Source organism: Heloderma suspectum, chromosome 3 (assembly GCF_057233095.1).
Source record: "Heloderma suspectum isolate Gila_16-S chromosome 3, 16-S_ref, whole genome shotgun sequence".
Lineage (NCBI taxonomy): Eukaryota > Metazoa > Chordata > Lepidosauria > Squamata > Helodermatidae > Heloderma > Heloderma suspectum.
This window is the reverse complement of record NC_139460.1, coordinates 180282965-180309495: the sequence shown is the minus strand read 5'-3', so window position 1 is coordinate 180309495 and position 26531 is coordinate 180282965. Positions and strand designations below refer to the sequence as shown.

Genomic DNA, 26531 nt, shown 5'->3' with positions numbered 1-26531 from the left:
AATGAGTCAGCAGTGTGCAAAAGGCAAATGCAATTTTAGGTTACATCAGTAGAAGTATAGTTTCAAAAATCATGGGAAGTAATAGTTCTCTACTCTGTGCTGGTCAGGCCTCACCTTGTATACTGTGCCCAGTTTTGGACACCACACTTTAAGAAGGACTCAGATAAATTGGAATGAGTTCAGAGAATGGCAGCAAAGCTGATCAGGGGACTAGAAACGAAGTTCATATGAGGAGAGATGGAAGGAACTGGTATGCTTAGCCTTGAGAAGAGAAGACTGAGGGGGATATGATAGCACTTTTCAAGTACCAAAGAGCTGTCACATAGAAGTGGGATGCATCCTGTTCTCTATCATCCCAAACTGTAGGACGTGGGCTTAAGTTACAGGAAGGCAGGTTTTGGTTGAACCTCAGGAAAAACTTCCTAACGGTCAGAGCAGTCAGACAGTGGAACCAGCTGCCTAGGGAGGTGGTGGGCTTTTCATTGCGGGAGATTTTCAAGCAAAGACTGTACAGCCAGGAATGCGTTAAACTAGATTCCTGTACTGTGCAGGGGGTTGGACTTGATGGCCTAAGTGGCCCCTTCCCTTCCAACTCTACCATTCTGTGAAGCATGTAGAGCCTATACCAGGAAGTGTTCTTCCTTATCATCCAGTACAAAGTCCCAGTACTAGGCCACTTAGCCTCCAGGACAAATGTCAAGATGAAGAGGTTCTTCTCCCAGTTGCTGTACGTCAGTGGAGGTCCCATGGGTTGGTGTTGCCCAATCCAGCCCATGGAGAATCGGGCACCCTCTGAAGGCTAGGGGGGGAGAGGAATCCCCCTGCTATCTCTTTGATCCCTTTGCTATCTCTGATTAGAGATAACCAAGGGATTCCCCTGCACTCCTTCAAGCCCCAGCCAAGCCCCTTCTCATGCTGCTCGTACCCCAACTGGGATGCAAACAGCATGGGAAGGAGGCACCCAGCTCGCAGGACCTGGCCTTGCAAGCCCCAAGCTGAGGTGCTTTCTCCATGTAGGTGCTTTCTCTCTATGCAGAAGGGGGCAAAGGGGGCGGGGTGGACTGGATGATGTTATGGGAAGGGTGGGGCCTGGGCCAAGGCCCTCCTCCCTGGGCCCTCCCCCCTGGGCCCTCCCCGCTAGTTATCATTCCTGCTTCTGATGTATTTAAAGTTCCAGACACTGTGCCTCTAAAAGTATATTGTAAGAGCTGGAAAAGATGCAGAAAAGGGCAGCCAACATGTTCATGGGGCTGGAGCATCGCCCCTATCAGGAAAGGTTACAGTGTTTGGGGCTTTTTAACCTAGACAAAAAAAGGATTTAAGGGAGAGCATGCTAGAGGCATATGAAATTATGCATGATGTGGTGAAATTGGATAGGAAGAACTTTTTCTCGCTCATTCATAATATTAAAACCTGGGGTCATCTGATGACGCTGAATCATGGGACATTCCAGACAGATGAAAGGAAGTACGTCTTCACACAGCACATAGTTAAACTATGGAATTCACTACCACAAGATGTGATGATGGCCACCAATTTGGGTGACTTCAAAACGTGATGAAACACGTTCATGTAGGACGAGGCTATCAATGGCTACTAGTCATGATGGTTATATGCTAGCTTCAGTACTTGAGGCAGGATGCCCGTGTACACCAGTTGCTGGGGAACATGACAGGGAGGTGTTCCCAGATGCTCATGGAAAGCTCATGAGCGGTTGCACTCATGGCCTTCTGGGCTTTCGGTGAGCATCTGGTTGGTCAGTGTGCAAAGGGAATGCTGGACCAGATAGGCCTTTGGTTTGATCCAGCAGTTAAATTTCTTTATTTTATAAATTTCATGCGAAATCTATTAAATAAAAATTTATTTATTTTATAAATTTCATTGTAAAATAATCCCAAAGTGGTGTACAAGCCATAAAACATAGTAAAATAATTAAAAATTAACAAAAAAAATGTAATCAAAATCAAACAAGGGAGAACAGTAACAGGTACATAACAGTTTGCACCATGCAGCAAAAAAAAGAGAGGACATTTTTAATCAAAAGTCTGAGTAAGCAAATAGGTCTTTAGCTGGAGCCGAAAGCTTGTAAGACTTGGCGCCACCCATAAATGCAGTTAGATAGGCCTATGAGAATCTCTCCAGACCAGAATACATGGGCTGAGAGCTCTCTGAGTCTGCTGTGCAAGATTATACTCTTTACAACAGGGGTGGGGAACTTCCAGCCCAGTGAGTGGATGTGGCCCTCAGGGCTTCCCCATTTGTTTGCGGTGGCATACTTGACAGTGCCCTGCTGATACATAAAGCATTGGGACAGGCTGGACTCATAGCCATCTTGTAGAGGACGTTCCCCTGGAAGAATGCCTGTATGGTTTTGGGTGGCCCAAAGCTTAATTTGGCGTGCACAGGATCAGTTCCTTATTTTAGTCTATGAATTTTGGCTATTATTGATAGGGTGCGCCATTCTTGACAATGCCCTGCTCACACAGAAAAGTTTGGATCGGACTGAACTCAGTGCCAACTTCAGAAGACACTGCGGACAATCACATGTATGATTTGGGGTTGCCCAAAGCTTGATTTGGGATGGAGAGAACCCATTCCTAATTTGTCATTGTCTTCCCTGAGGTCATCATGCATTAATGTATTTTGAATAAAAATGACAGCTTTGATTGGATCAGCTTGTTTTTCTTCAAGGGGAAAGTCTCCTGATCATGGAGATATATGATATAAAGTATCCCTACGCTTATTTTGGGAGGCAAGAACATTTAAACATTAAATCCTTATTCAGTTCATTGATTGAGTTCCCTTTCTCGCAAATAAGGAACTGGCAACTAGTAACCAACTTCAGCATTGTCAGCATTCCTCAGTTTTTTTAGTGCCCCTTTTTAGTTTAAGGAACTGGACTCTGCAAAAGCATGTGGAGTGATTGCATCTCTCTACATTGGCTTAACCCAGAAGAATAAACATGGAATTATGAAAACTCTAAGAAATGTCTCTGTAGCTCCTAATTTAAAGCCCCAAGTATAGTCAGTGTAGCAATATCAGGATTGTGTGTTCATCAGCTGCTTTTGATCTCTCTTAAAATAGCCTGTTTAGAAATTAAGATAAAGAAGTTAATGTTCAGCCCCTTTCTGCATTCTATTTCTCTTCTTTCTCTTCTGCATTTCCTTTTATTTGGATGATGACATTATCTGGGTAAGTTTCATTTCTTCTGTAATCCATTTCCTTTATTAGTGTAATCCTTTATTAGTGATTGAAGGTGCCTTGAGTGCCATTTTTGGTAGAAAGGTGGGGTACAAGTCAAATGAATTAATAAAATAAATAATTACCCTTTCTAGCTCTCTTGGAATAGGTGTTTGCTGATGTTAGGAGTTGTGCCCCTGAGTTTGAACCCCCCCCCGCCCCCCCCACACACAAAAATCCTACCGGTATGTTATTAGAATACTAACATCAGGGAAAGTTTTTAGCCTAGCCTTTTCCCTGATGTTCTAAGCATAGCACCAAGTTATTCTTGTGAGAGAGCATTCACACATCCCTGCAACACCTAAAGCTTGCACACTCTAGGGAAGTTCTTCTACTTGATTCTTCTTATTGTGTAATCTGGGTCTCTGTATAAATTGCCATGCTAATACAAGATGTTTTAGTATAATGAAAACATGCAGGAGGAATCAAATACCATCACTGCTTGCGTAACCAAACTGGTTAACACAGGTCACACATTACTTAGTTCTTTAGCCTTTGTGACTCTGAAATTATAACACTGCTTCCAAAAAAACAGACAGACCAAATCTTGCCCCTCCACTACACACTCAAAGAAGAGAAGGAAAAATCTACGGGAGGGCGGGGACAAACACACCAAATGTTATAGAAGTCCTCAGTTACATTATAAAACCTCCCTCTGTTGTGTTGAAGTGACCTCCTGCTGCTGCTACTGCAGCTTGAGCCTGTAATCAGGTTAGGGAGGAATCTCAGTCACAGCCCTTCTGCTCTATGTGGAATTAATTCTTCTGCTGGCGGAAGTATTCTGCCCATGCACACACTGCAGGATGATGCTACTGAAGTAGAGTGGTCGCTTTTACCTCACCCAAAAAGAGCACACCAATTGCATATGCTTATGTAAATGTATATGTATAGTTGTGAATTTAGAAATAACTATAAATAGAAATACAATATATCTCAAAATAGTGGAGAAGACTAAGTGATATCTATGCCTGTTCAGTTGGATGTCCAGGTGCTGACTAGAATCATAGAATAGTAGGGTTGCAAGGAGCCTACAAGACCATCAAGTCCAGTCCCCTGCTCAGTGCAAGAATCCAAGTCAAAGCATCCCTGACAGATGGCTGTCCAGTCTCATATTGAATGCCTCCAGTGTGGGAGAGCCCACTACCTCCCTAGGGAATTGGTTCCACTGTTATATTGCTCTAACAGTCAGGAGGTTTTTCCTGATGTTCAGCTGAAATTTGGCTTCCTGTAACTTGAGCCCATTATTCCATGTCCTGCACTCTAGGTTGATCAAGAAGAGATCCTGGCCTTCCTCTCTGTGACAACCTTTCAAGTCCTTGAAGAGCACTATCATATCTCCCCTCAGTCTTCTCAAGGCTAAACATACCCAGTTCTTTCAGTCTCTGTTCATAAGGCTTTGTTTTCAGTCCCCTGATCATCTTCATTGCCGTCCTCTGAACCCTCTCCAGTTTGTCTGCATCCTTCTTAAAGTGTGGTGCCCAGAACTGGACACAGTACTCCAGATGAGGCCTAACCAGAGTACAGGGGAACTAGTACTTCACATGATTTGGAAGCTATACTTCTATTAATGCAGCCCAAAATCGCATTTGCCTTTTTTGCAGCCACATCACATTGTTGGCTCATCTTCAGCTTGCGATTTACAACAATTCCAAGAACCTTCCAAGATGCTTGTAGTTTTGTTGAGCCAAGTATCCCCCATCTTGTAACTGTGCATTTGGTTTCTTTTTCCTAGGTGCAGAACTTGGCATTTATCCCTATTAAATATCATTCTGTTGTTTTCTGCCCAGTGCTCCAGCCTATCAAGATCACTTTGAATTCTGTTTCTGTCTTCCAGGTTATTAGCTATCCCACCCAATTTTGTGTCATCTGCACATTTGATCAGCATTCCCTGCACCTCTTCCTCCAAGTCATTAATACAAACGTTGAAGAGCACTGGGCCCAGGACTGAGCCCTGCGGTACCCCACTCGTTACCTCTCCCCAGTTTGAGAAGGTCCCATTGATAAGCAGTCTTTGAGTCCGATTCTGTAGCCAACTGTGGATCCACCGGATCGTTGTTTCATCTAGCCCACTTTGAGCTAGTTTGCTAATCAGGATATCATGGGGCATTTTGTCAAAAGCTTTGCTGAAGTCGAGATATATTACGTCCACAGCATTCCCACAGTCCACAAAGGACATTAATCTGATCTCAAAAAATGAGATCAGATTAATCTGGCAGGACTTGTTCTTGACAAATCCATCTTGGCTTCGAGTAATCATTGCATTGTTTTCAAGGTGCTTCCAGATGGATTGCTTTATCATCTGCTCCAGAATTTTCCCTGGGATTGATGTCAGACTGACTGGTCTGTAGTTCCCAGGTGCCTCCTTTTTGCTGTTTTTGAAGATAGGGATGACATTGGCCCTCCTCCAGTCATCTGGCACTTCACCCATCCTCCATGATTTCTCAAAGAGAATAGACAGTGGCTCTGAGAGTTCTTCTGCCAGTTCCGTTATTACTCTAGGATGCAGTTCATCCGGCCCTGGAGATTTGAAGTCATTCGAAGTAATTAGGTGTTCCTTGACCATATGCCTATTGATCTCAAGCTGCAATCCTGCCCCTTCAGCCTGTACTTCGCCTTTGCCAGGGGGGTCATAGACCCTCTTTTGGGAGAAAACTGAGCTGAAGTAGGAAGTGAGCACTTCTGTCTTTTTCATCTGTTGTCATTTTGCCATCCTTATTTAATAGTTGAACTACCATTTCTTTCCTCTTTCTATTGATGGCCTACTTTAAGGTCCCTGCTGCTTCTCTGCTTTGGTTCATTGACTTTAAACCAGACTTGGACTGGACACCTCTTCTACTGGTAGACTGCCCTCTGCCAGCTTTCCAAAAGAGAGAACTGTAAAGTAGGACACCTGATCCCCATCCCCACCCATGGAAGCAGCTTCAGCTGGGTTACATGTGTAGTAAAGTTCAGTCAAATTTAGGGGGAAGATAGAAATAACCTAAGTTTGATGGAAGTGATTTTAATTCGCATTCCAGAATATGATTTCAGAGCAGTTCAAGCCACTTGGATGGTCAGATATGTTTTCAGCATTTGCTTTGATTAAAAGTATTAATGATAGAGAAATGGAGGCCAAGCCCTATTTTAGGGGGCAGGGAACATAATACAATTTGGTAACTTCACACATACAGTCTCCATGAGCGGCCCTTAGTCTCCACAACAACTGCAATGAGACATATACACTTGATGATACATACAAATGAAAACTGAAGAACCTTCACTTGATAGACACACCATCAATATGGCAGATATGGTTACAATAGGACTTTGTAGATGATAAATCTTTTTTTTTTAATGAACTTTGAATTAAACATCTTGGATAGGATTTTATGTGTTGGCTTTTCTTCCACTGCTCTCTCTCTTCAGCAGGCTGTCTCTTGTTTTCCAGTTTAGGGGAGGCAGTTACCAGTGTGACAAGCTTGTCTCCAGTGCCGCCTATAAAAATCAAAAGGAAGAAAAAAGTTGAGCAACCTCCTGCTGTTCCAGCCAAAGGTAGGCAATGAGCAACATGCCATATGGGTGTTGCTTGGTGGTCCCAGATTGCTAGCCTAGGAGAGAGGTTTTGGGGATTAAGTTCCTGAATCTTCATATTCCAGGATTGAGGCTGAGTGGACATTTGCCAGTTTTCAGTTCACATCTCTTTCTTCTCTCAGTCTACTGATGTGCACAAACATATGTGCACCTTGATTAAAATGCTATGCAAGAAAAGAAAGAAAAGGATATTGATATAATCTCATCAGGATTTGCTTTTATACCATGGCTTAATTAATGTGCATGCATATGCTTGTGTACATTGCTTACCTATAAGGAAATTAAAAGTTGCAAACTGCACATGGTGTAGCAGTTTGAACAAACTTTTGAAATCAGTTGTTATTATTGCCACTCTGCAAATAAGGTCAGGTAATCTGAAACCCCAAATTCTAGGAGAGAATTTCATAATTTTATAAGTATCTCTGTGCAGAACCAGCGAAGCACTTGTGGGCTACCCTGTGCTTTATAGGATGAGGATAGAACTGAAACAAGCTCCAAAATGCAGTCTGATCCTTGGAAATTTGAAATGCAGTTTTCTAGAGTCAGATTCTTGAGACAAGCTCAAAATGTAGATTTTTCAGTCCTGTAGGTAGCATCTAAAGTTTGTATTGTATTAAAAAGTCAGTATAACATGTTATGTTCTACTATTGCTGATACAGCCCACCAGATTTTGTTTTGGATTTCTCTGCTTGTTTAGCCTTCCTTCTTCCTGGCCAATGCCTATTTTTGCTAGAGCTGGACCTTGATGTCCATGTATTCCAACCCACCAAGGTACCAGCTACATGCAACTAACCTACATCCATACCCTGCCAATTCAGTACATTTGTGCTGCATGAGTACACCAGGAGTCACAGTTGCTGCTGATTGCAGTGGCTACGCTAAATACCTCTGGAGAATGAGAGAGAAAATGAAATGTAGCAACAGCCACTATCTTTGCAGGTTTTCGAAAGGGTAATCATTTTTTAAAATGTATTGTCTATGTATCCTATCCTTCCTCCAGTGAGAATAGCACACATGGGCGGTCCTCACGTTACCCTTACAACAACTCGGTAGGGTAGTCTGAGTTATAGCTCCAGGCCACCCCACTTTGGCTCCTGGCTGAACAGGAATTTCAACCCAAGATCTCTTGGGTCCATGTCCACCATTCTGTCAATTAATGAGGAATAGATCTGTAAATGCCTGTTAGCCATAATCACTGAACTACATCATGGCTGCAGGTAATGAAAGCTTGAAAGCCATTGTATGAACCATCGTATCACTGGTATAATGAGTCTGTTCCATATTTAACATCCATTATTTAGTTGTAATTACCTAAGCCTTTGATATAACAAGAAATGGCCCAGGATTTGCTGAAACTGTATCTGATTATTTGCCTTACCTTTTTCAGGTTATGCTGAGAGTTTTATTTTTACTTTTTTTGAGACAACAAAGACTCTCCCAGGTGCCTCAGGTCTTCAGTGCAAAACTTCTGATTTTCACTGAACACTAGCGGTATCCAGGAAGAGTTGGTTTTGTTTTAAACCCCCCCCCACACACACACACACACATCTCACCAGACTTCCAGGTATCGAAAAATATCACCAAAAGCTAAAGAAGTGAGGGGAAGAGTAGGGTAGGGAGAGAATTTACCTACCAGGATTTATAATAGCCTTTGGATTTCTTAGGCTGGGTTATGAAGCATCACAAGAGCTTATTAGATAAGCTCTGGAGCCATACAGCTTTCCCCCCATTCCATGGGCCAGGAAAATCACTGGGAAAAATGCTCTTGTGTTTTTTATGTTGGTGTTGATGAAGACTGGTGTTCAGGTCTTCAACGAACAGACCATCTCTAAATAAGCTTTAGACTACACATCTGTGTGCCTTTTTTAATTGTAAAAAGTATCATTTTTCCTATGGGTCTGAAATTTTGGCAGGTATGATCCTGTGGAGCAGAAGTGCTTAACCTGTTTCAGCCTGAGGGCCAAATCCCATTTCAGTGAAGCTCTTGGGGGACTGCATTCCCATGGTGGGCAGGGCCACAGGCAAAAGTGAAGGGGCCAAAGTACCATATATTTTAGCTCAGATCTCTTACTGCCAGTAACTCAGCCTTAGCAGAGGGATTTCAACCTTTGAGAATAGGGGGAAACTGCACAAAAGCCAGTAGACCCCAAGCGATCAGGGGAAAGGGGCCAGGGGAAGGTGGAACAGCCACCTGAGGAACCCTGGAGGGCCAGATTGCGACCCCGAGCCTCAAGTTCTGCACCCCTGCTTTGGAGAAGAGTAGAATACCTGCACATTTCATGTTGATTCAATGAACGATGCAGAAGTTGCAGGAAGCAGAAGTGTATCTGCTCCTCCAGTAGAATTACTAAACAGGTACAATAAGAAAAATGGCCTTTTCTCTCTTTCCATCTCTTCCCTTTAACCGCCCTTCCCTGAAATAGACAGCCTATCTGGCTGTTGCTTAAGTAAACAAACAAAACAGAATGAGACAAATCCATCCATGATTCTGAACTCATTCATTTCTATTTAAATTGTTTCTTAATGAATAACAAATGAAATAAATGGATCCCATTCATTCCACTTTTTTATTTGTTATGAAATTAATGCACACCCCCGAATTGCCCCTTTATATCTCTGAAATAATCCCAGCCAAGGGCAGTGTATGTAATGCATTATTTTTGTCATCCTATGAGATGGTTCCTAGCGAATATGCCTGTTTTAGCTTTGATCTGATTGTGCTCTGCTTATTCCAAAGCCTGGCTGTTATCACAAATTTATTTTACCCACATCACATTTCCAGTGTGAGATTATCTCTAGGCCAGTTCACGCAGTGCCTTGCATATGAAAATCTTGGGTATGTACAGGACCCATGGGCTAGGATACACTTGCCCAAAGGTTCAATTTGTATATAAACCAGTGCCTCCCTCTGGTGGCTACATGGGCCTTTCCTAAGCCATCACTATTGTACATATTATAGCAGTCTCCCCCAGCCCCAGCCCTGGTTGAGGCTCCAGTTCTTATAAACTGCTTCTCTGCTTGCTCGGCTCCTGGAGGCAACTGTGTGGGGACACTGGATGTATGAAACTTCCCTCTGTGTAGATTGTCTCATCTGAAGTGAACTGTTTGTATATTTTCTGCTTGGGGTGCACTGGTTGGGAAACCAATGTATCTAGCAAGAAAATAACTTTTGCTGTGGCCCTGAGATGGAAGAGATCGAACATAAATCTTCCTACAGCTGTAGTAGCATCGATGCAGGAGCAATTCCAGGACGCCACAGGCTTTGCCCCGGTGCATCTATACTGGAACTGTGCACAAAGAGCCCTCTTCAAAAGCCAATAGTTTGCCAATCAGCTGTTAGGTGAAGGGCAAATCCAGCATGTCTTCCTCTCCCAAAGAACAGGCATGATTGCTTCTTTTTAAGGAAGGCTCCACATGTGGCAGCTGGATCAGGAAGAAGAACCAAACATGCAGCAGCTGTTTGTGCAAGGGGTTCCTCACCTCACCCAGAATATGCACATGGTCTCGTGCAGATGGGCCAGAGCACACGTGCGTTGAGCTGCACTGTGGTCTCTCTGGATTACTTTGCTCATTGAAGCTAGTTTTGTATAAGGACTTCTAAGTGCTCTGTGTGAACATAGCAAGTTGTTTGTGCTCAAAGCTGTGGTTGGAAAAATCTTGCTTTTTATAGCAGATGACATCGATTGCTAGCCAAGGCAGTGCATTTTTGAGCTCAAATTGTGTTTAATCTGGAGAGCGGTTAGACCTTCTCTTTCCATCCTTTTGGCTGATTTTCCATGAGTAAAAGCTTATGAATGCTGCTGCATATCCTAGAAGTAACCTGGTTCATAGAAATAGGAAGTAATTCCCCACTCTTTTGTTCTTATTTTTACAGCACCAATATACAACACTTTCTCTAAGCCTAAACTTCTGAAACCACAAAGGAAAGTCCTCCTGGTATGTAGCCCCACAGAGGCTAGTTCTTTCTTTACATTCAGTCTCTCTGTTGTGTGGATTTGATTCCCTGTCCCCTATATAGGGGGATATATCTCCTAGCAATGCTCTGGGAGTTTTCAGTGGCAGTGGTTTTTATCCTAGAGCCAGAGCTGTGTTGAATCATTTATTTATGTAATGTATTATTATTCTGCTTTTCATCCAAGGGATTCAAGGCAGTGTGCATGTTTTTACACATGCACACATGTGCTCACACACAATTTATCCTCACACTAATCCTGTGAAGTACATTAGGTTGAGAGAGCATGACGTCTCAAGGGGTGCACAACTGGTGGCCCATGGGCTGCTTACAGCCCTCCCCATGGGTTTTGCATGCCTCCCCTTGACCTCCTGCCACCACTAGATTTACTGCCGCTGCTAACCCCCATTCCCCACTGATTCTGCCACCACCTGCCCACACCCACTCACCCCATGCCCCCACTGCCAGTCCTCTCCAACAGTGCTTCTGGGAGGAGGCTCTCATGGGGTCTGCCTGCCTGTGAGTGCTGGAGGCCGGAGTGTCTTCTAGGAGACACTCTGGCAGCCACTGTCAGAAGGCTCTGGGACCTTCTCAGTGCTGCTCTCAGTGTTGGAAATGGGATTGCTGAGGGTTGGGAGTGGTTGTTGTCTCTCCCATCCCCACTCTCCCTAGATCTCAACAGGCAGGGATGGGGAGGCTTAAATCTCTCCATCCCTGTGCACTGAGATGTGAGGAGGGGGCAAAGAGAGTATATGTGTGTGTGTGTGTATGTGTATGTGTGTGCATGTGTGCAGCCCCTACTGCCCCATTCTATACTCAATGCAGCCCCGAGCAACAAAAATACTGTGCACCCCTGCAGTAAACTGTATAGCTGAGTGGAGATTTAAAGAAGTGCTGACCAATTTTTTTGGCTCAACCTTTTCTGCACTTTCAGGGGGTAGCATCATTGCAGGGGCATTCTGTCTAGGAATGTGACCAGAGCACCAAAGCTTTTGAAGCAGGTGGGGAGGGGATTAATCCTTCGCCACCTTGTTGGAAGTAAGTACATCCCTCACCCGAAGATCCTGCCACTTTTGCCTGCCTCTGAAATTAGTGTTCCTGCAAAGTTGCCCGGGGGGGAGGGGGATTCTTTTCAGCTGAAATTTGACTCTAGGTCTCCCCAGACACAGTCCAACACACTTACCGCTATCCTGCACTAACTTATTTGTACTGTATATATAAAAAAACCAGATTCCTGAAAATCACAGTATGAAATTTTGCTTTGGATTCCATAGGCCTTTAAGTGGGGTTGCCTTTAAAGAGTATTTGGAAGCAGAACACAGCATGGCCCTATTAACATATCCAGCTGGTTTTGTGACAACTGCATTGACAATAAGCTTCCCGGTCTAATTCAAGGTGCGGGCTATTACCCGCAAACTAACCTTTAATAGTGGGGACTTGCATACCTCATCTGTCTCTGGATGAGCTCAGCCATTCCTTAAGATCTGATTATGAGACTTTACTTCCCGTCTCTTGAGAGGATTACATTGGGGAGAGAGTGGAGCAGTGTCTTGGCCCTTAGAAGCCAATGATTCAAGGAGACCGGTGAGAGTGCCGTTATTTAGAAGATGTGTGAGGCCTTGTTTGCGGGGCTTTTAATCTAGTGTGTTGAATTTTCTTCCTAGATTTGTTTTTTCCTTTTGTTGTTTTTATGGCTATGTGTACTACTTAGACCTGTGAAAAATAAGGTAAGGTATAACATGTTAAAATAGTTTGCCTTCCTCCAACCCCACATTTATTTGGCGAAATTCAGTTTTGAAGTTCCCAGAAATAAAAATTCAAAAAATTGAGTTTGCTGAAGTTTAATCCAAAAATGTTTGATTGTCTCACGACTGATGAAAAACTGATGCAACAAATGAGGTTTTCCCTAAGTAGAAAGTTAAAGGGCAATCTCTTGTCTTGTGGTGCTTCACATTATGTATTGCAAGGCTTCCAAAGCCAGCAACATCGAGTCTTCAATAGTATTGGAATCATGGAATCACAGAGTTGGACAGCACCTTGGAGATCTAATCCAACCTCCTACTTAATGCAAGATCTGCAGTGCAGGGTAAAGCTACAGCAACTGTGGCAGATGGCTCTCCATCCTCTCCTTAAATGCTTCCAGTGAAGGATGGCCCACCATCTCCCGAGGCAGTCTGTCCCACTGCTGAATAGCTCTTACCCTTAGAAAATTTTTCCTACTGTTTAGCCAAAATCCACTTCCCCTCCATTTCCACCCCTTGATTCAAGTCCTGTCCTCTGCAGCAACAGACTATCTTCTGTGTGTCAGCCCTTCAGATGTTTGAACACCACTATCGGGTCTCCCATTGATCTTCTGCTCTCCAGGCTAAACTTGCTCATCTGGGTTAAACATACACATACTCAAGTGTTCCTTGTGAGAGTTGGTTTCCAAACCACTCACCATTCTCCTCTGGACGTGCACCAGTTTGCTAATATCCTTAAAATGTGGTGTCCAGAACTAGACACGGTACTCCAGATGCACCCTGTCTAGCACAGAATTGAGTGGAACCATAGCCCTAAGCACATGTGGGTTGTGTCTAGGGCACTCACACATTGAAGCAGAAGTGGGGCTGTACTGCCAACATCACACCCCTGGGATAGCCCTGCCAACCGATGTCCATGATGGAGGTGATTTCAGAAAAGGAACCCCTCACACATCAGGGCTGCATATGATTAGAACTCATGGTTGTGCCAGCATCCTGCAGTTGTGTGCAGGGGCTTCTTTTCTGACGTCCATACTCAGTGTGCGGCATCCGTTGGTGGCACTAACCTGGGGATACAAGGGGGGAGCACAAAGATTAGATGTGTGCTGATATAGCTCCATTCCTCTTGGCTGCTCTTGCGTTGCTATTGTTTCCCCTCTCCTTCCACTATGTGTCAGGGGATGTTTGTTTTCAAGCTACCATGTTTGAATATTGCAGCTTTCTATGTGGAGAAGTCGTAGCTTTGCAGAGCAAACCAATCTGTTATTTTAGAAGGGATGGAAAGAACCCAAGATTTTTTGCCTCAGACTTTTCTTTAAGAAATGGGAAAAAGTAGCTCTGAAGCATAGAGGGAAAGTCAGGGACGTGCAAATTGCCAAAACTTGAGCTCCATCGTACACATCAATTGTGCACATCTTTGAAATGTACGCATTCTTCTCCCGTTGATTAAAGCATATTTGTGCATATTTTTCAAAAGCATCAATTTTTTTCATGTACATTTTTCAAATGTATGTATGGTGTCAAACACACTTTTTCGGGTCAGTGAGTCACTTTGTAAGCTCAGAAATCTATGGACTTTGATCACAGATTGTGTCTGATTCCATGTTCAGTCTGGAAGGTGCAAACTGGGTAAATCCTGATCAAAAACTAACTTAAATGAATTTCTCACACATCCCTAGGGCAAGTCCAGAGAAGCCTGTATTTATAGCATCTGGGAAGATATGGGATTTCAACACTCTTCATTCATTCATTTAATTGATTTCATTTTTCTACTGCCCAATAGCCAAAGCTCTCTGGGTAGTTCACAAAAATTACAACCCCCAAAATACAATATAATAAAAACATAATATGAAATCGTTAACGTACAGAATTTTATAAAACAGGTACAATAAAATACTGGGAGCTGATAAAAACAACTGACAGACTCTGTTTAGTCTGATGATTACAGCCAGAGGACAGATTCCCTCATTGGGAAATGTCAAAAACTCCACAGTCAGTGCAGTGAAATAATTGCCAATAGTGAGATAGAAAGTTCTGAAAATCATTTTATAAACTAATCCTATTTTCATTGAAGGAGCTATCAAAGCATCTGGTTCAGGGCAGTAACCCACTGGCTCACCCATGGCCTCCCTCTGAATAAGGGTGTGCACAGATAGGTCACAGCTCTATTGCACAGAACTCTTGTTCATATTACAACTGAGGGTTTGCAGTTTAACAATGCCTGGGACAAATAGCCTCCCATTTAAAGAGCCTTTTTGTTTTTTCTTGTCTGTGCAGCAGTCTGTGGTTATAATTTGTGTGTATAGCACATGCCACTACAACATACCTCTGCATTTTTCCTTGTGTATATTTTGGTGCTTAGCATCACATTACATTACCTGTGGCACAATCCTACGCCCGCTAGACAGCAGCTAGATGGCCATAGGATTTTTTGTTTTTTAGGAACCAGCCTCGGAGCCAGCATTCCAAGGTTAGTTCCCAGAAAACTGCCTCCCCGCATGCTCCCCAGCCGCCTTGGCACGGAACATCCCTAGCTTCACGCACTTCCTATGCACCGTACAGCCTCTCCCCCCCCCCTCCGCACTCCAAGCCACCTTGACTAGATAGCCAAAATTGGCTGTATAGCTGCAAATGCAGGGCAGCCGGAGTGCAGAGGAGAAAATCCCCTCCACACTCCACCCACCCTGCATTGGATAGTCAGTCACCTCCAAGTTCAGAGGCAGCCAACTATCCCCATAGGACTGTGCTCTTAGAAGCCTATACAGAGTAGAAGAAAATCCTGGGAATTTGACAGCACTAATGCAGAAGACTGTTACATTCAGTTATATTCAAGAAGCATTGTGAACTCCAAGAAAACATAGTTTAGAGTGAGGGATTAAAAAAATAAACCTAGGAAAAAGAGAGAGAAAAGAGAGAGAGAAAAAGAGAGATGCTCAAACACAGTACAGCAGTCATAAGAATGCCATGTAGGATATTTTATGACATCACTGCCCTTATCATAACATTGACAAGTTCACATGACTTGTCCTAGAATTATTTTCTTTATCTTGGAAACAGTGATGAACACTCTGTAGAGAGGAATAGTGGAATCCATGGGGAATGTCTTTGGGGGCGGGGTGTGGAGAGAAATGGGTACACTTGATCAGGTTTTAAGAGTTCTGAAGGTGCCTGGACTACTCACTACTTTTCACATTGTTATTATCCACGTTTTACATCAGCTAACAATTCTTCTTCCACATGGCTTGAATTTTGAATTACAGCAATGTTCTTTGGGAATTGTATATATTTTTTTAGAACTGCACATTTTGTGTATGGTTACATATTTTAAAAAAACACCTGATAGCTTCAGAGAATAGATCTACTATTTCAGGTAGATCTGGTGACCAGGCCTGGGCACCAGGGGTAATACCCAACAGGGGCCATGTGCGCATGGCCAGCCCCACCAAGCCCGGTCCACAGGCGCCCAGCCCTGCCAGCCCAGGTCTGTGTGCGGCCTGTACTGCGCACAGACACTATATAGTGCTTCTGGAGGCAACCCATGACATGAGCAAAAACGCTGGTTTCTGAAGTACACTGAAGCATTGTCATACCCTACTGTAACCTCCCCCCCCCCCCAGAATGCCCACTGTGGGCATTGCTGCTTTTCATATGCAGCTGCTGACACTCTAGGCCTCTTGTGAGGCTAATCACAAACATTGTCCTCTGCTTCAAGCTACAGATGATACTCTCAGTTGCATGACTTGTTTCTGCATTTTTTTTTTAAATGAAAATGAGCAACTTAAAAATTTCCCTCCCTGCTGCCCCACTGCCCCCGCTGCTTTTCTCCATTCCTGGGGAAATTATACAGACGTTTCCCCTGTTGAGTGGAAAACTACCAAGAGAAAGATCATGCAATGATTCATCACCCTTCCAATGACCAGTCAGCAGAAACATGCTCAAAATCATCAGCAATCACCTAGCAGGTTAAAATATTGAAAAAATATCAGCAAAGGTTCTGGATGATAACTGGCATATTTTTAAGTATTGGGGAGAGCAGAGCAAATGCACAGTATGGTTGGCACTGAAGAGGAGCTCCATAGCTGGCTTTTCGGAAATTGTAATGTTGGAAGGTGCTAAAAAAACGCAGTTTGCACCCATTGTCTTGCTGGTCCAGCACTCATTCCACTGCTGTGATACCTGCAGGTCATGGATGTTGACAGAGATTGTAGTTCCTGTTCTCTACATCTCTGCCCCAAATCTCTTATTTGTTGACATTTCACAATAGGATGCTGGTTTTCTAAAGGAGCAGGAACAGATTTTGTTACAGAGCCCCCTGCTAACCCCAGCAGCACCTTAACATATCCAGCAATGTGATTTGTTGTACCTTTTTGTTTTAGTTGAAGCTGTTTAGTGTTCAGATATAAGTGTTCTTCTGAAATGCATGAATACATGCCAAGAATGTTTCCTTTACTTTTTTGTTAGAAGCTGTTTTCAGTCATCAAACTTGCCAAATAAAAGATACACAACAGTGCACACCCCTTCCTCTGATTTCTGCCTGGGAAAAGACTTTGAGAAGCTGTATCTTCTATGCTCAGTTATTACACATAGCTGAGAACTGTATGTGCTCTACAATTTTGAACCTCCTGTGTGTTTCCTCATATTTTCAATCAAATTATTACATACTGGAAATATGCATAAGGGAAATTATTCTACACATTTTATGGTGCGCCGTTGCTTGTAGCAGTAATTGAAGTACCTTTTCCACTTATGAAAGTACTAATTTTATTTGCTTTTATTGCTTTTCTAGATGCAATTATTTATTTAGTGTGTTTTGGCTTTATTAAATTATGTTTACTATAGGAACATCATAAAAATGTATGAAAGTAACACATCAGCCAATGCTGCCCGGTGACCTGTATTGGAGGAATCGAGTGTTATTTTTCATATCCAAACTTAATAGAATAAAGTAGGAATAAAAAGATAATCTACCCAAGAAAACAATGCAATTTCCAGATAATATAATAATACACCTGGACAATGTGATTTCATAAATCTCAGCTCTAAAATTTACATGAGCTGGGTGTTCCGGGGCCATTTTAGGAGTCATGGTGTTTGGGGATGGAATTGGAATAAGAAATATAACTAAAGAGGGGAGGGAGGGAAATGAGCTTGTTTTATTTGGTGCAAACAGAAGATTGCCTGCAAAAAGTAAAATGGAAAATCTAGATGGGCCTAGGCTCCCAGAACTGCACTTCAGAGTCCAGGTCATCTTTCTCACTTAGGTGATGAAGCTCAGTCTGAGCTATACTACTTTAGACTGCAAGCGAGTGAACACTACTCTGTACAGAAGAAATACACCATACACACAGAAAGACAGGGAGAAGTGCTCCAGCCTAGCCTTCTCCTTGACATGTCAGCTGTCTATATACAGGGCTCTTTTTTGGAGAGGAGCATTCAATCATATGGGTGCCCACCCACAGTCTGAAGTGGAACTGCCCAGACACAGGGTTACCACCTAGGGATAGGAGAAGCAGTGAGCCTCAAGTTCATTGAGATCCTCGGAGCTCTGCCTCCGTCCCATTCCCAAATAGGGAAAGTACACATTTGGGTGCACATTCTTTTTTAAGTGTGCACCCAAATGCATACTTCCCCACCCCATTGACTAAAGCGTGAAAATGTACATTTCCCCCAAATGTGCATTTTTAAAGAGTATGTTTGCTAAAGTACACATTTTGTGAATGAGCGTTGCAAGCTCGGGAATGTGTGAGCTTTGCCTGAAAAATGTGAAAAATTCAGGGGTGTGAACAGGGCAAGTTCTGGTCTTAACCAAACAGAAAGTAAATTATTGTACATCCCTATTATCATCTCAGTGAAAACAGGGCCCAAGACATTGGAGGTTTGAGCACAGGTTCACCCTCAGCTGTGGAGGAGTCAGAAGAGTATTACTGATTTTAAAAAGAATTAGGAACACACAACATGAGGAAAGCCTGGAAGAATGGGCTTATCTATTTAAGAGAAAAAGAAATCTGGAGGTGGGCAGAATAGAAGCTTTCAAACATCTGATATAGAGAATAGAGAACAGTTTATCAGAATAGGGGTGGTTCATTATAACTCATTGACTGTAACAACAATGACTTATATGTGTTGACTGAGTTGTTATAATTAAACATAGCAAGTTGGACCTTCATGTTACCTGATTTCAACAAGGACATCCAGCTGAGATTCATCAAGGGATTGAGTTGCATGTGTGTGCCAGCCCTAAAGTCAGGACTAAAACCAATATTTCAGGTTCCAGCAAATTAGCTATCGATATGTCCTGTATATGTCCTCCTACAAAGGGAAAAGCAGTTTTGCAGGGCAGTTTAGCAGAAAAATCAAAGGGAAACATGTTAGAAAGCCCCTTTTTTCATACACTGATCCTCTACTCTGTCTCTAGCTGCATTTGGTAAAACGAAGAAAATATCAGAGAGAAAAATAAATGTGACTCAGCATCAGTGGGCTTAGGACTCAGGAACAACCCAGGGAAGTTGTAGACTCTTGACTTTTCCCATGAAGATTTAGAGAAAAATCTAAATGAATATCTGTCGATAACAGTTCAATGGCATACAGTGTGCAATACAAACATTTAATCTACTGAGCTTCAAAAACACAGAAATGTCTGTTATTTCTATCCCTTTCTCAGAATCCCATGTTAGAAATACATTAAATGACTCTAGTATTCCTACGTGGAGAAGCTCTTCTACTTTGCGTTACTGCTCCTTTCACATCTATAGTTTACCATGGTTGGCTTTTTGTATATCTAATTTTAGTCTGGACTTATTTGACAAGTCCTCGTTTTATTTGTGCATAGAGTAAGTATCTTAGACTGCAATCCTTTACTCAATTACCTGGGATTAAATCCCATTGAACTCAATGGGCTTACGTCTGAATAGACATGTATAAAATTGCACTCTTAGTCTGCAATCTTGTGCACTCTTTCTAGGGAGTAAGTGCCATTGAGATCAGTGGGATTTACTTATGCGTAAACATGCATTAGATTGCACTGTTACTGCTTCTGACTTTCTTCAAGCTTCTTCATATTCTAGTAATGGGTTTTACAACTGCCTATATATAACAAGAGAAGCATTGGCTTTGGGACATTGTTTTATTATGTTCCTACCATCGTTCTGTGGTACATTTTACTGCTGTTTCATTGCCAAATCATGCAATAATTTTAATTGAATGGACACACTTTTCCAATTGTGTTTTGTAGCCAAAAATTGCTGATGAGAATTTAACCTATGCTGAACTGGAACTCATCAAACCTCACCAGGAAGCAAAAGGCCTTCCCACTATGACTGTCTATGCTCAGATTCTCTTTGAGGAAAACAAGATGTAATGCATGTCCAGAATAGAGCCTGTTTAGCAGAACATATTTAATTCTTTCTGTGCTGTTTATTTATAAAATCTCACACAAATGTACATTTTTTATTCCATTCCTGTTCTGTTTTTATAAGATTTTAAAATTGTACTTCAGTGGAATCTGTGTGGGGCCCAGCAAGAGATGCTCTTTTACCTACTTGCTGTGTGTTGAATCCTCTCTTTCAACCACTTTTCATTTAACGTTAAATGTATTTTTGGTGTGTTCAGTTACAAAGCAGCCCATACTCAGAAACAGCTCTAGCTTCTCAGCTGAGCCAGAATGCTTGATAAGATGTCCAGTTTTATATTTTCTAGATGGGGGAAGACTTCTGCAAGAATTTTCCATGCAAATACCTTTTGCCAACCCTTGCCCCCTGGGGTTCCCAAACACTGGCCCAGTATAATGTAGCCAACACAGGGCTGAAAAAAGCAGATATTTACATAAAAAGCAAGTATGTGATATCACAGGAAGGCAAAAAGAGTGATTTCACACCAATGGACCAAGAAAGGAGAGAGGAAGTGGGGATGGGATGAGGGGAACAATAATTAACACAACTAAACAAATATCCTTCCTTCCCTCAAAGGATTCCTCAGAGCTCTTAGTTCTTCCTTCTTAGCTGACCAGCCCTGTAGTGTCCTCAGCCCTGTTTGCCACAGTTGAACTTGTCTTAGAGAAGATGGTAGGTGCCCTGCCTTAGGGCTTCAGCCTCTTCTTAGTTTTTGCATTATCCAATTAAGTCTGTACTTTCTCACCAGCCACCTATGCACATGTCCACTTTTGCTTCAGTTTCTTACTTGGGACTGCTTATCTTCTTATCCAGGAATCTTAATTTGTCCAGTTACCTCAGCCAAACACACATGCGCACACACACAGTGTTTGCATCCATATCCATGTATGGACATCCCTTGTGGGAGCCATCCCATGACTGGAAAATGCCACATGCTATTAAGTGCTCTCTGACTTGAGTATCTGGCTGCATGAAGTAAAGAGCCTCCCAGCTTTTCCCCGAGTCCTCCTCAGGTTTGTCAGTTCACCCCACCGTACTGTAACCCACATTCTGATTTGGGCTAGAACAAACTGGACCAGAGGAAGAACTGTTGGCACTGTGAGGAAAGGGTAAAACATCAGTTGCCTTGTTCCAAATTGATGGATTGGGGGAATTGGCTTCCTCTCTTACACTCTTTTTTACACTTTATATAAAGGTCAGCATTCTACCTGAGGAAGGATTACTGGTCCTTGGAGAACTGCAGTTTGTATCTGGAGTAGGTTAACTGCACAAGCAATCTGAGCAGATATTTGGGAAACCAATAGTTTTAGGAACCTGATCTCAGAGGTGCACCCCAGTATTCCTTGCATTGCCACACTGGATCCGGGAGCACACTGGATCATGCACAGCTGCATGTCCCTCCGACTTGACTTCTGTTCTCAGACATTCACTGCTGCTCCTCCACACATGAATGGAAGGGGCAATATTTTAAGAGCTGGCTTGACCTCTGATTTATGTGTGTGCTCTGAACTCTTGAACAGAGTCTTCATGCATAGCCACCCATGTATGCATGATTGCATATACAATATAATATCTGAAAAGGACATCAGTGCATTGCAAGGGATCCAGGAAGTGCACACCCAAGATCATGCTGTCCGTTCCCTTAGTGCAATGCGTCTTGGGATGGACCTACTTTGTAAAGTTAGGCTCACTGTCTGTGAGGAAATGTATTATACCAGATAGTCTGGTGTGCTCTGTGATTGGAGAAGTGGAAGTCAAGGGTAAAAAGAAAAGAATAGAGCATGTGAAAAGGGAACAGAAGGAGATGAATGTCCAGGTCCTTCCACTTTTTAAGCTGATGCCACTCGAGAGAACAGATTTGCTTCAAACTCATTCTTGACCACTCAGCTTCATTCCCAAGTCGTAACTCCTTTCCTCCAACAACCCCCAAACCAATCCAAAATCTTGCAGTCACTTCAAAACTATCCAAACCTACTGAATACTTGCTGCTCTCTACAACTTTTTTCAGACATCCCTGTTACACACAGGGAACCTCATGTGCACCCTTCTGTGATTCTGGCGGGGGAGATCTGTGAGCAAATGGTTGTTCCCATTCAGAAGTCATTTTCACTGTATCGTGACTATTAGCCATATGTTTTCAATGATAAAAGGGCTGGAAATGCTTCATTTAAATAAAAGAGAGTCTCAGGGATCAAACTGGAAGAGCAAATATGGAATAGCCTTCATACTGGCATTTTTTCTTTACCTGGAATCAGTGTCCAGGCATACTACCAGATTTATCTCTCAGCAACCCATCCACACTCTCCCACAGTTCTGGCCAGCATGGCTGTCTTCTTGCATTTTGCTTGTTCATAGAGCTATATGCACAAAAGGGCATTCTCACAGTTAGTAATTTTATTCCGCAAATTGTTTTACTCTGAAGCTGATACAACTTGTGTGGTATTGTGCTGGCACAACCACTGGTACATGCCTATCCTAACCACTTATGTGTAGATTCAGCAAGGTTTGAAGTTTAATTCCAAAGCAGATGGCATTAGCTCATAAGCATCAGATAAGTTTCTGAGACAAAACCACTAACACATGTTTCATCTGTAAGAAATATTGTAAAGACCTTTGGTGTTAAAGTTTTCATTGTATATGTATTTTCATTTATGTCTCATATAGTGTAAACCCTGGCTCAATTGAGCTCAATAAAAGACATACCAGTTTAGTCACCCTGTGTGAGATTTCTTTGTTACTGCAGTGAACCCACAAGGATACATTTTCAAATTGAATTTTATTTTTAAACATTATTACACACCCTCCACTTCCCTGAGTGTTGAGAAGAGATGGGGTAGTACTAAGAATGAGAGAGAACTCTCGAGCCTTACGGTGTCTTTGTAATATATTTGTTTACAAATATACAAGGAGAGAATATTGGCAGCATAGAGACTCCTAAAGCAGGCAACATAATCACTATTCCTGCATCAGATTATCAGAAACCCTGCACCAAAACGTGCTTTACCTTCAGCCAATTCACTGCTCTCTGGTCCGCTAAACGAGCAGCTGGAAACCAGTTTGAGGTGGGTGGTAAAATTGATCCCTACTAGACCCTCCAAGGTTTGGAGGATGCCTGTGGGAATGACCATACCCACTAATACCATTGCCTGGTCCAAACCCATTTTCCATTTCTCTGTGCTGAGAGAGGCTTGGAGTTCTATGCGTCTCTCATCATGTAGAAAGGGACTTGGCAGGTGCACCAGCTGAGTCCCTGACTTTGTCCACCCTGGGTCTTCCTCCCTGGAGAGCTATTTCCAGCCTTAGACAATACTGGGCTAGATGGGTTAATGTTCTGATTCAGCATAAAGCAGCTTCATATGCTCATCTTTATCCTTTTCATGGGAGGGCTTCATTCTATGACTTGGTAAAGCTGCTACTGTGGTGATTGGAACAGCGAAACTGCACTTTTATGAATGGGGAAAACAGGTTGCATTCTGTGAATGAGTGACGCCACTACTGCAGTATTCTAACCAACTGGAACAGTGAAACTGCAGTTTTCACTACATGATCACAATGGGTAAAGCAGCTTGTGAATGAGAAGCAGTGCTAAGTGGGAAGAAGCCTGTGCCCAAAAGCATTACTGTGAATGTAAAGAAGCTACTTCACTTTCTGAATTAATGAAACCGTGCTACTGCACTTTTATGAATGGGAAAGACAGGCCGCTTTGAATGTAAAGAAGGCACTTCGGTATTCTGAATGACTGAAACAGTGCTGCTCTGATACTGTGAATGGAAAAAAGAATCTATTCTGAATGACTGAGACTACTAAGAGGCATTACTGTCCTTCATAGTTTCAGAGTGGAGCTTTGAAGCAACAGGCTTGCCCCCCCCCCCTTATGCTTTTGAGGATCTCTCAACAATGAAGGGAAGAAACTGCCAAGAGGTGGGGAGGCGAGAGGAGGGAGAAAGAGGAGAGTGTGTGGCATTCCTCACCACCACCACACTCCAGGCAACTCCTGGGAATTATTAGCCTCCTGTTGGGGACAAGGATGGGCAGGGGGGGAAGACAAGTCTTCCAATCTCTGCCCTCTGGTCAGGGGTCTAAATACTGGAAACAAAGACAGGCAGGGGGTCTAAATGCTCCTAGGGGAGTCCTGGCTGTGCTCTCCCAGAGCAGAGAAATGGGCAGCTAAGAAGGGGCGGAGGCATTGGGAGACTTCGGCACACCTTTGCTGATCTGGAAATTTAAATTTTCCCAACCCCTCTCTGCTCCCATACTCAGCAGAGTGCAATTGAAGGCAATGAGTTACTTCAGAGTAGCCATAGCCTCATGTCAACCCTTTCAAGATGCGATTGGGGAAAACTTGTGTCCCAAAGGCGCGCTTCTGCCAATGGTGGAAAATAAGGAAAGGGGGGGGGACAGCTCCTCCCCTTGACCAAAGCTCACAGCCAGGCACAGACACACCCCTAGGCATGCCCAGCATGCAGGATTTAATTCAGGTGAATGGGGCACACTGCAGCTGAAGCACGCAGGCACTACATTTAAGGGAAAATGCACACTAAAGCTACGTTTAAAAAATGTATGTTTTCAAGGGGGTAAGCTGCAGGGTTGCTGTGGGGTGGCAACAACATCACGTGTCATGAATGACCCTGACGTGCTGTCCCTCTGCACTAAATCACACATGTAGATGACCCCTGGTTGTTCTTCAGAGAGCATGTTACAGAGGAAAACACAATCTCTGTGTCTCAGACTATGAGTTCTAGTACCTAGAAACCAAGATACCTGAAACCTGGTATGCATACTAAGGGGAACCTAAGCATATGAGTGTGTGTGTGTGTGTGTGTGTGTGTGTGTTTAATGCATTAATTAATTTTAATTAATTTTAATGTGTCTGTGAGTTTGAAACTTACATCTTCAGTCACTAGGTGGCAAATTTCCCTAACCAACTTATAGTTTTGCAGTTGATACATTTCAAAGCCAGAAGATATTAGTAGGCTGAGGGACAGAGTTGTACACCTGGCCCCTTCCCCCTACTATTTGGCAGCACTCCTCAGAAGAGTGGAGTGGACTATAGGAGTGCACCAATGCAGGGGCCCATGCGAGGGGTGCCAATGGGTGTGGCTTCACTCACATGGGCCATTGTGTCCAACTCTGTGAGCTATGTAAGTTTGCTTGAGTGCCTTGCTGTATCAAATTAAGGGCTATTCTAGCGTGTGAAGCTGGGTCTAATCACTAGTAACTAATAATCAATACAACTATATTAAATAATGACACTTCTTCCAAGCAAAGAAATTCCAGTGAACCTATTCATCACAATTACTGTTGTCACATTCCACTGTCAACCATTGATACATCCACTGACTTGGCAGTTACTAAAAATAGTTGAACAAGACCAGTCATTTTGTTTGCATCCACAGCTCAGTGTTGAATACCCTGTTACGCATTTTCATTTTCATCATTTTCACAAGTCATTCGGAGTTGGAGCCATATCAGACATTTCTGGCCAGTACATCTGATCTTTCAGATACCAGCCTTCATGCTGTATCAAAACTGTAGCACAAATTTCCACAATGGGAATGACATCCCACATCAGTACGCAAGTAATTAACATCTGGCCATAAAGCTGAATGTGGAACACCCAAGTGATGAACAACAGCATGCAGCATTTCTGAGGTCATGTAGTTACTTAGAAGCAAATGATGAAGAACAGCAAAGTGTTGCAGAGCTCATATCACTGATGGGTTCGTTTCCTGAAGGTGGTGATCCACAATAGAAGACACATCAAATGCAGGCTTATAGAACATTATGAGGACAGTATTGTTGTATCTGGTGAATGTGGTGATAGTGATATGGTGACATGGAAAATGGTTATATCTGCACGGGTACTCTGCAGAGTCCAATGAATGTGACAGGACTACACTGTTTGGCTACAAGGCATATGTATATATCCTGGAAGAGAAATGCAGCAAACTACAAAACAGAGCATTGGAGGGGATTCTTGTTGGGTACAGTGAGCGTTCCAAAGGTTATACAATCTTGAATCCACACACAGACAAAATGGCTGTCAGCAACAGTGTGATATTTGAAGAAGACTCAGGTAAGAACGTAATTTCTTTACCTGTAAATGTTGAAAGCAGATGGTCATCCAGGGGGGAAAGGCAAACCTCCTGTACATCCGTCCTACCTGCCAGAAGGGGGAGCCAATAACTGAATAAAGGCAGCTGAGAAAGAAAGGAAGTCAGTGCATGCCAATCAAACCTCACTCCCCAGGAAAAAAAGTGGAAACCCATTGGATGTATTGCACTCACATAAACTCAGAGGATCAACCGCATAACCAAGCATATAGATGTGAAGTATCATTTTAAAGGAATTCACAGGAACGGGGGTTTATAGTAGTGCTGTGCTGAAAATTTCTCCCACATTTTTTCCAGCCATTCTCATTCAATGTGATAGAAGAGAAATTGCTTTTGGAAAGAAATTCAATGGTGAAGAAATTTTGGGGGAATTAACATGGGTTGGGTTTGGGTTTCTTGAGTTTACCTTATTTAGGAGGTGGCCGAGGAGTGAGCGCAAGTGTCCTGTTTTTCATTGTACAATCACCTCTCTGGCTGCCTGTACCCTCCTCAGCTTCCTGCACTTCAATTAAAGCCCAGTTTAAGG

At 42.9% G+C, this 26531-nt stretch overlaps 1 protein-coding gene across 2 annotated transcripts in view; it reads left to right on the top strand.

Moving 5' to 3' along the window:
- VSTM4 (V-set and transmembrane domain containing 4) overlaps window positions 1-22605 on the top strand; it is an 84037-nt gene extending 61432 nt beyond the window's left edge. Inside the window, exons 6-9 of one of the 2 annotated variants that reach the window (XR_014788858.1) lie at window positions 6668-6771; window positions 10685-10746; window positions 11697-11800; window positions 19736-22605. Coding sequence is in view for 1 of the 2 variants with exons in the window: in XM_084841851.1 (XP_084697977.1) it covers window positions 6668-6771; window positions 10685-10746; window positions 19736-19861 (292 nt within the window). In the remaining variant the exon portion in view is untranslated. The remainder of the gene's footprint in view (window positions 1-6667; window positions 6772-10684; window positions 10747-11696; window positions 11801-19735) is intronic. The other variant, XM_084841851.1, reaches the window with a different exon arrangement.
- Window positions 22606-26531: the final 3926 nt, after the last annotated feature.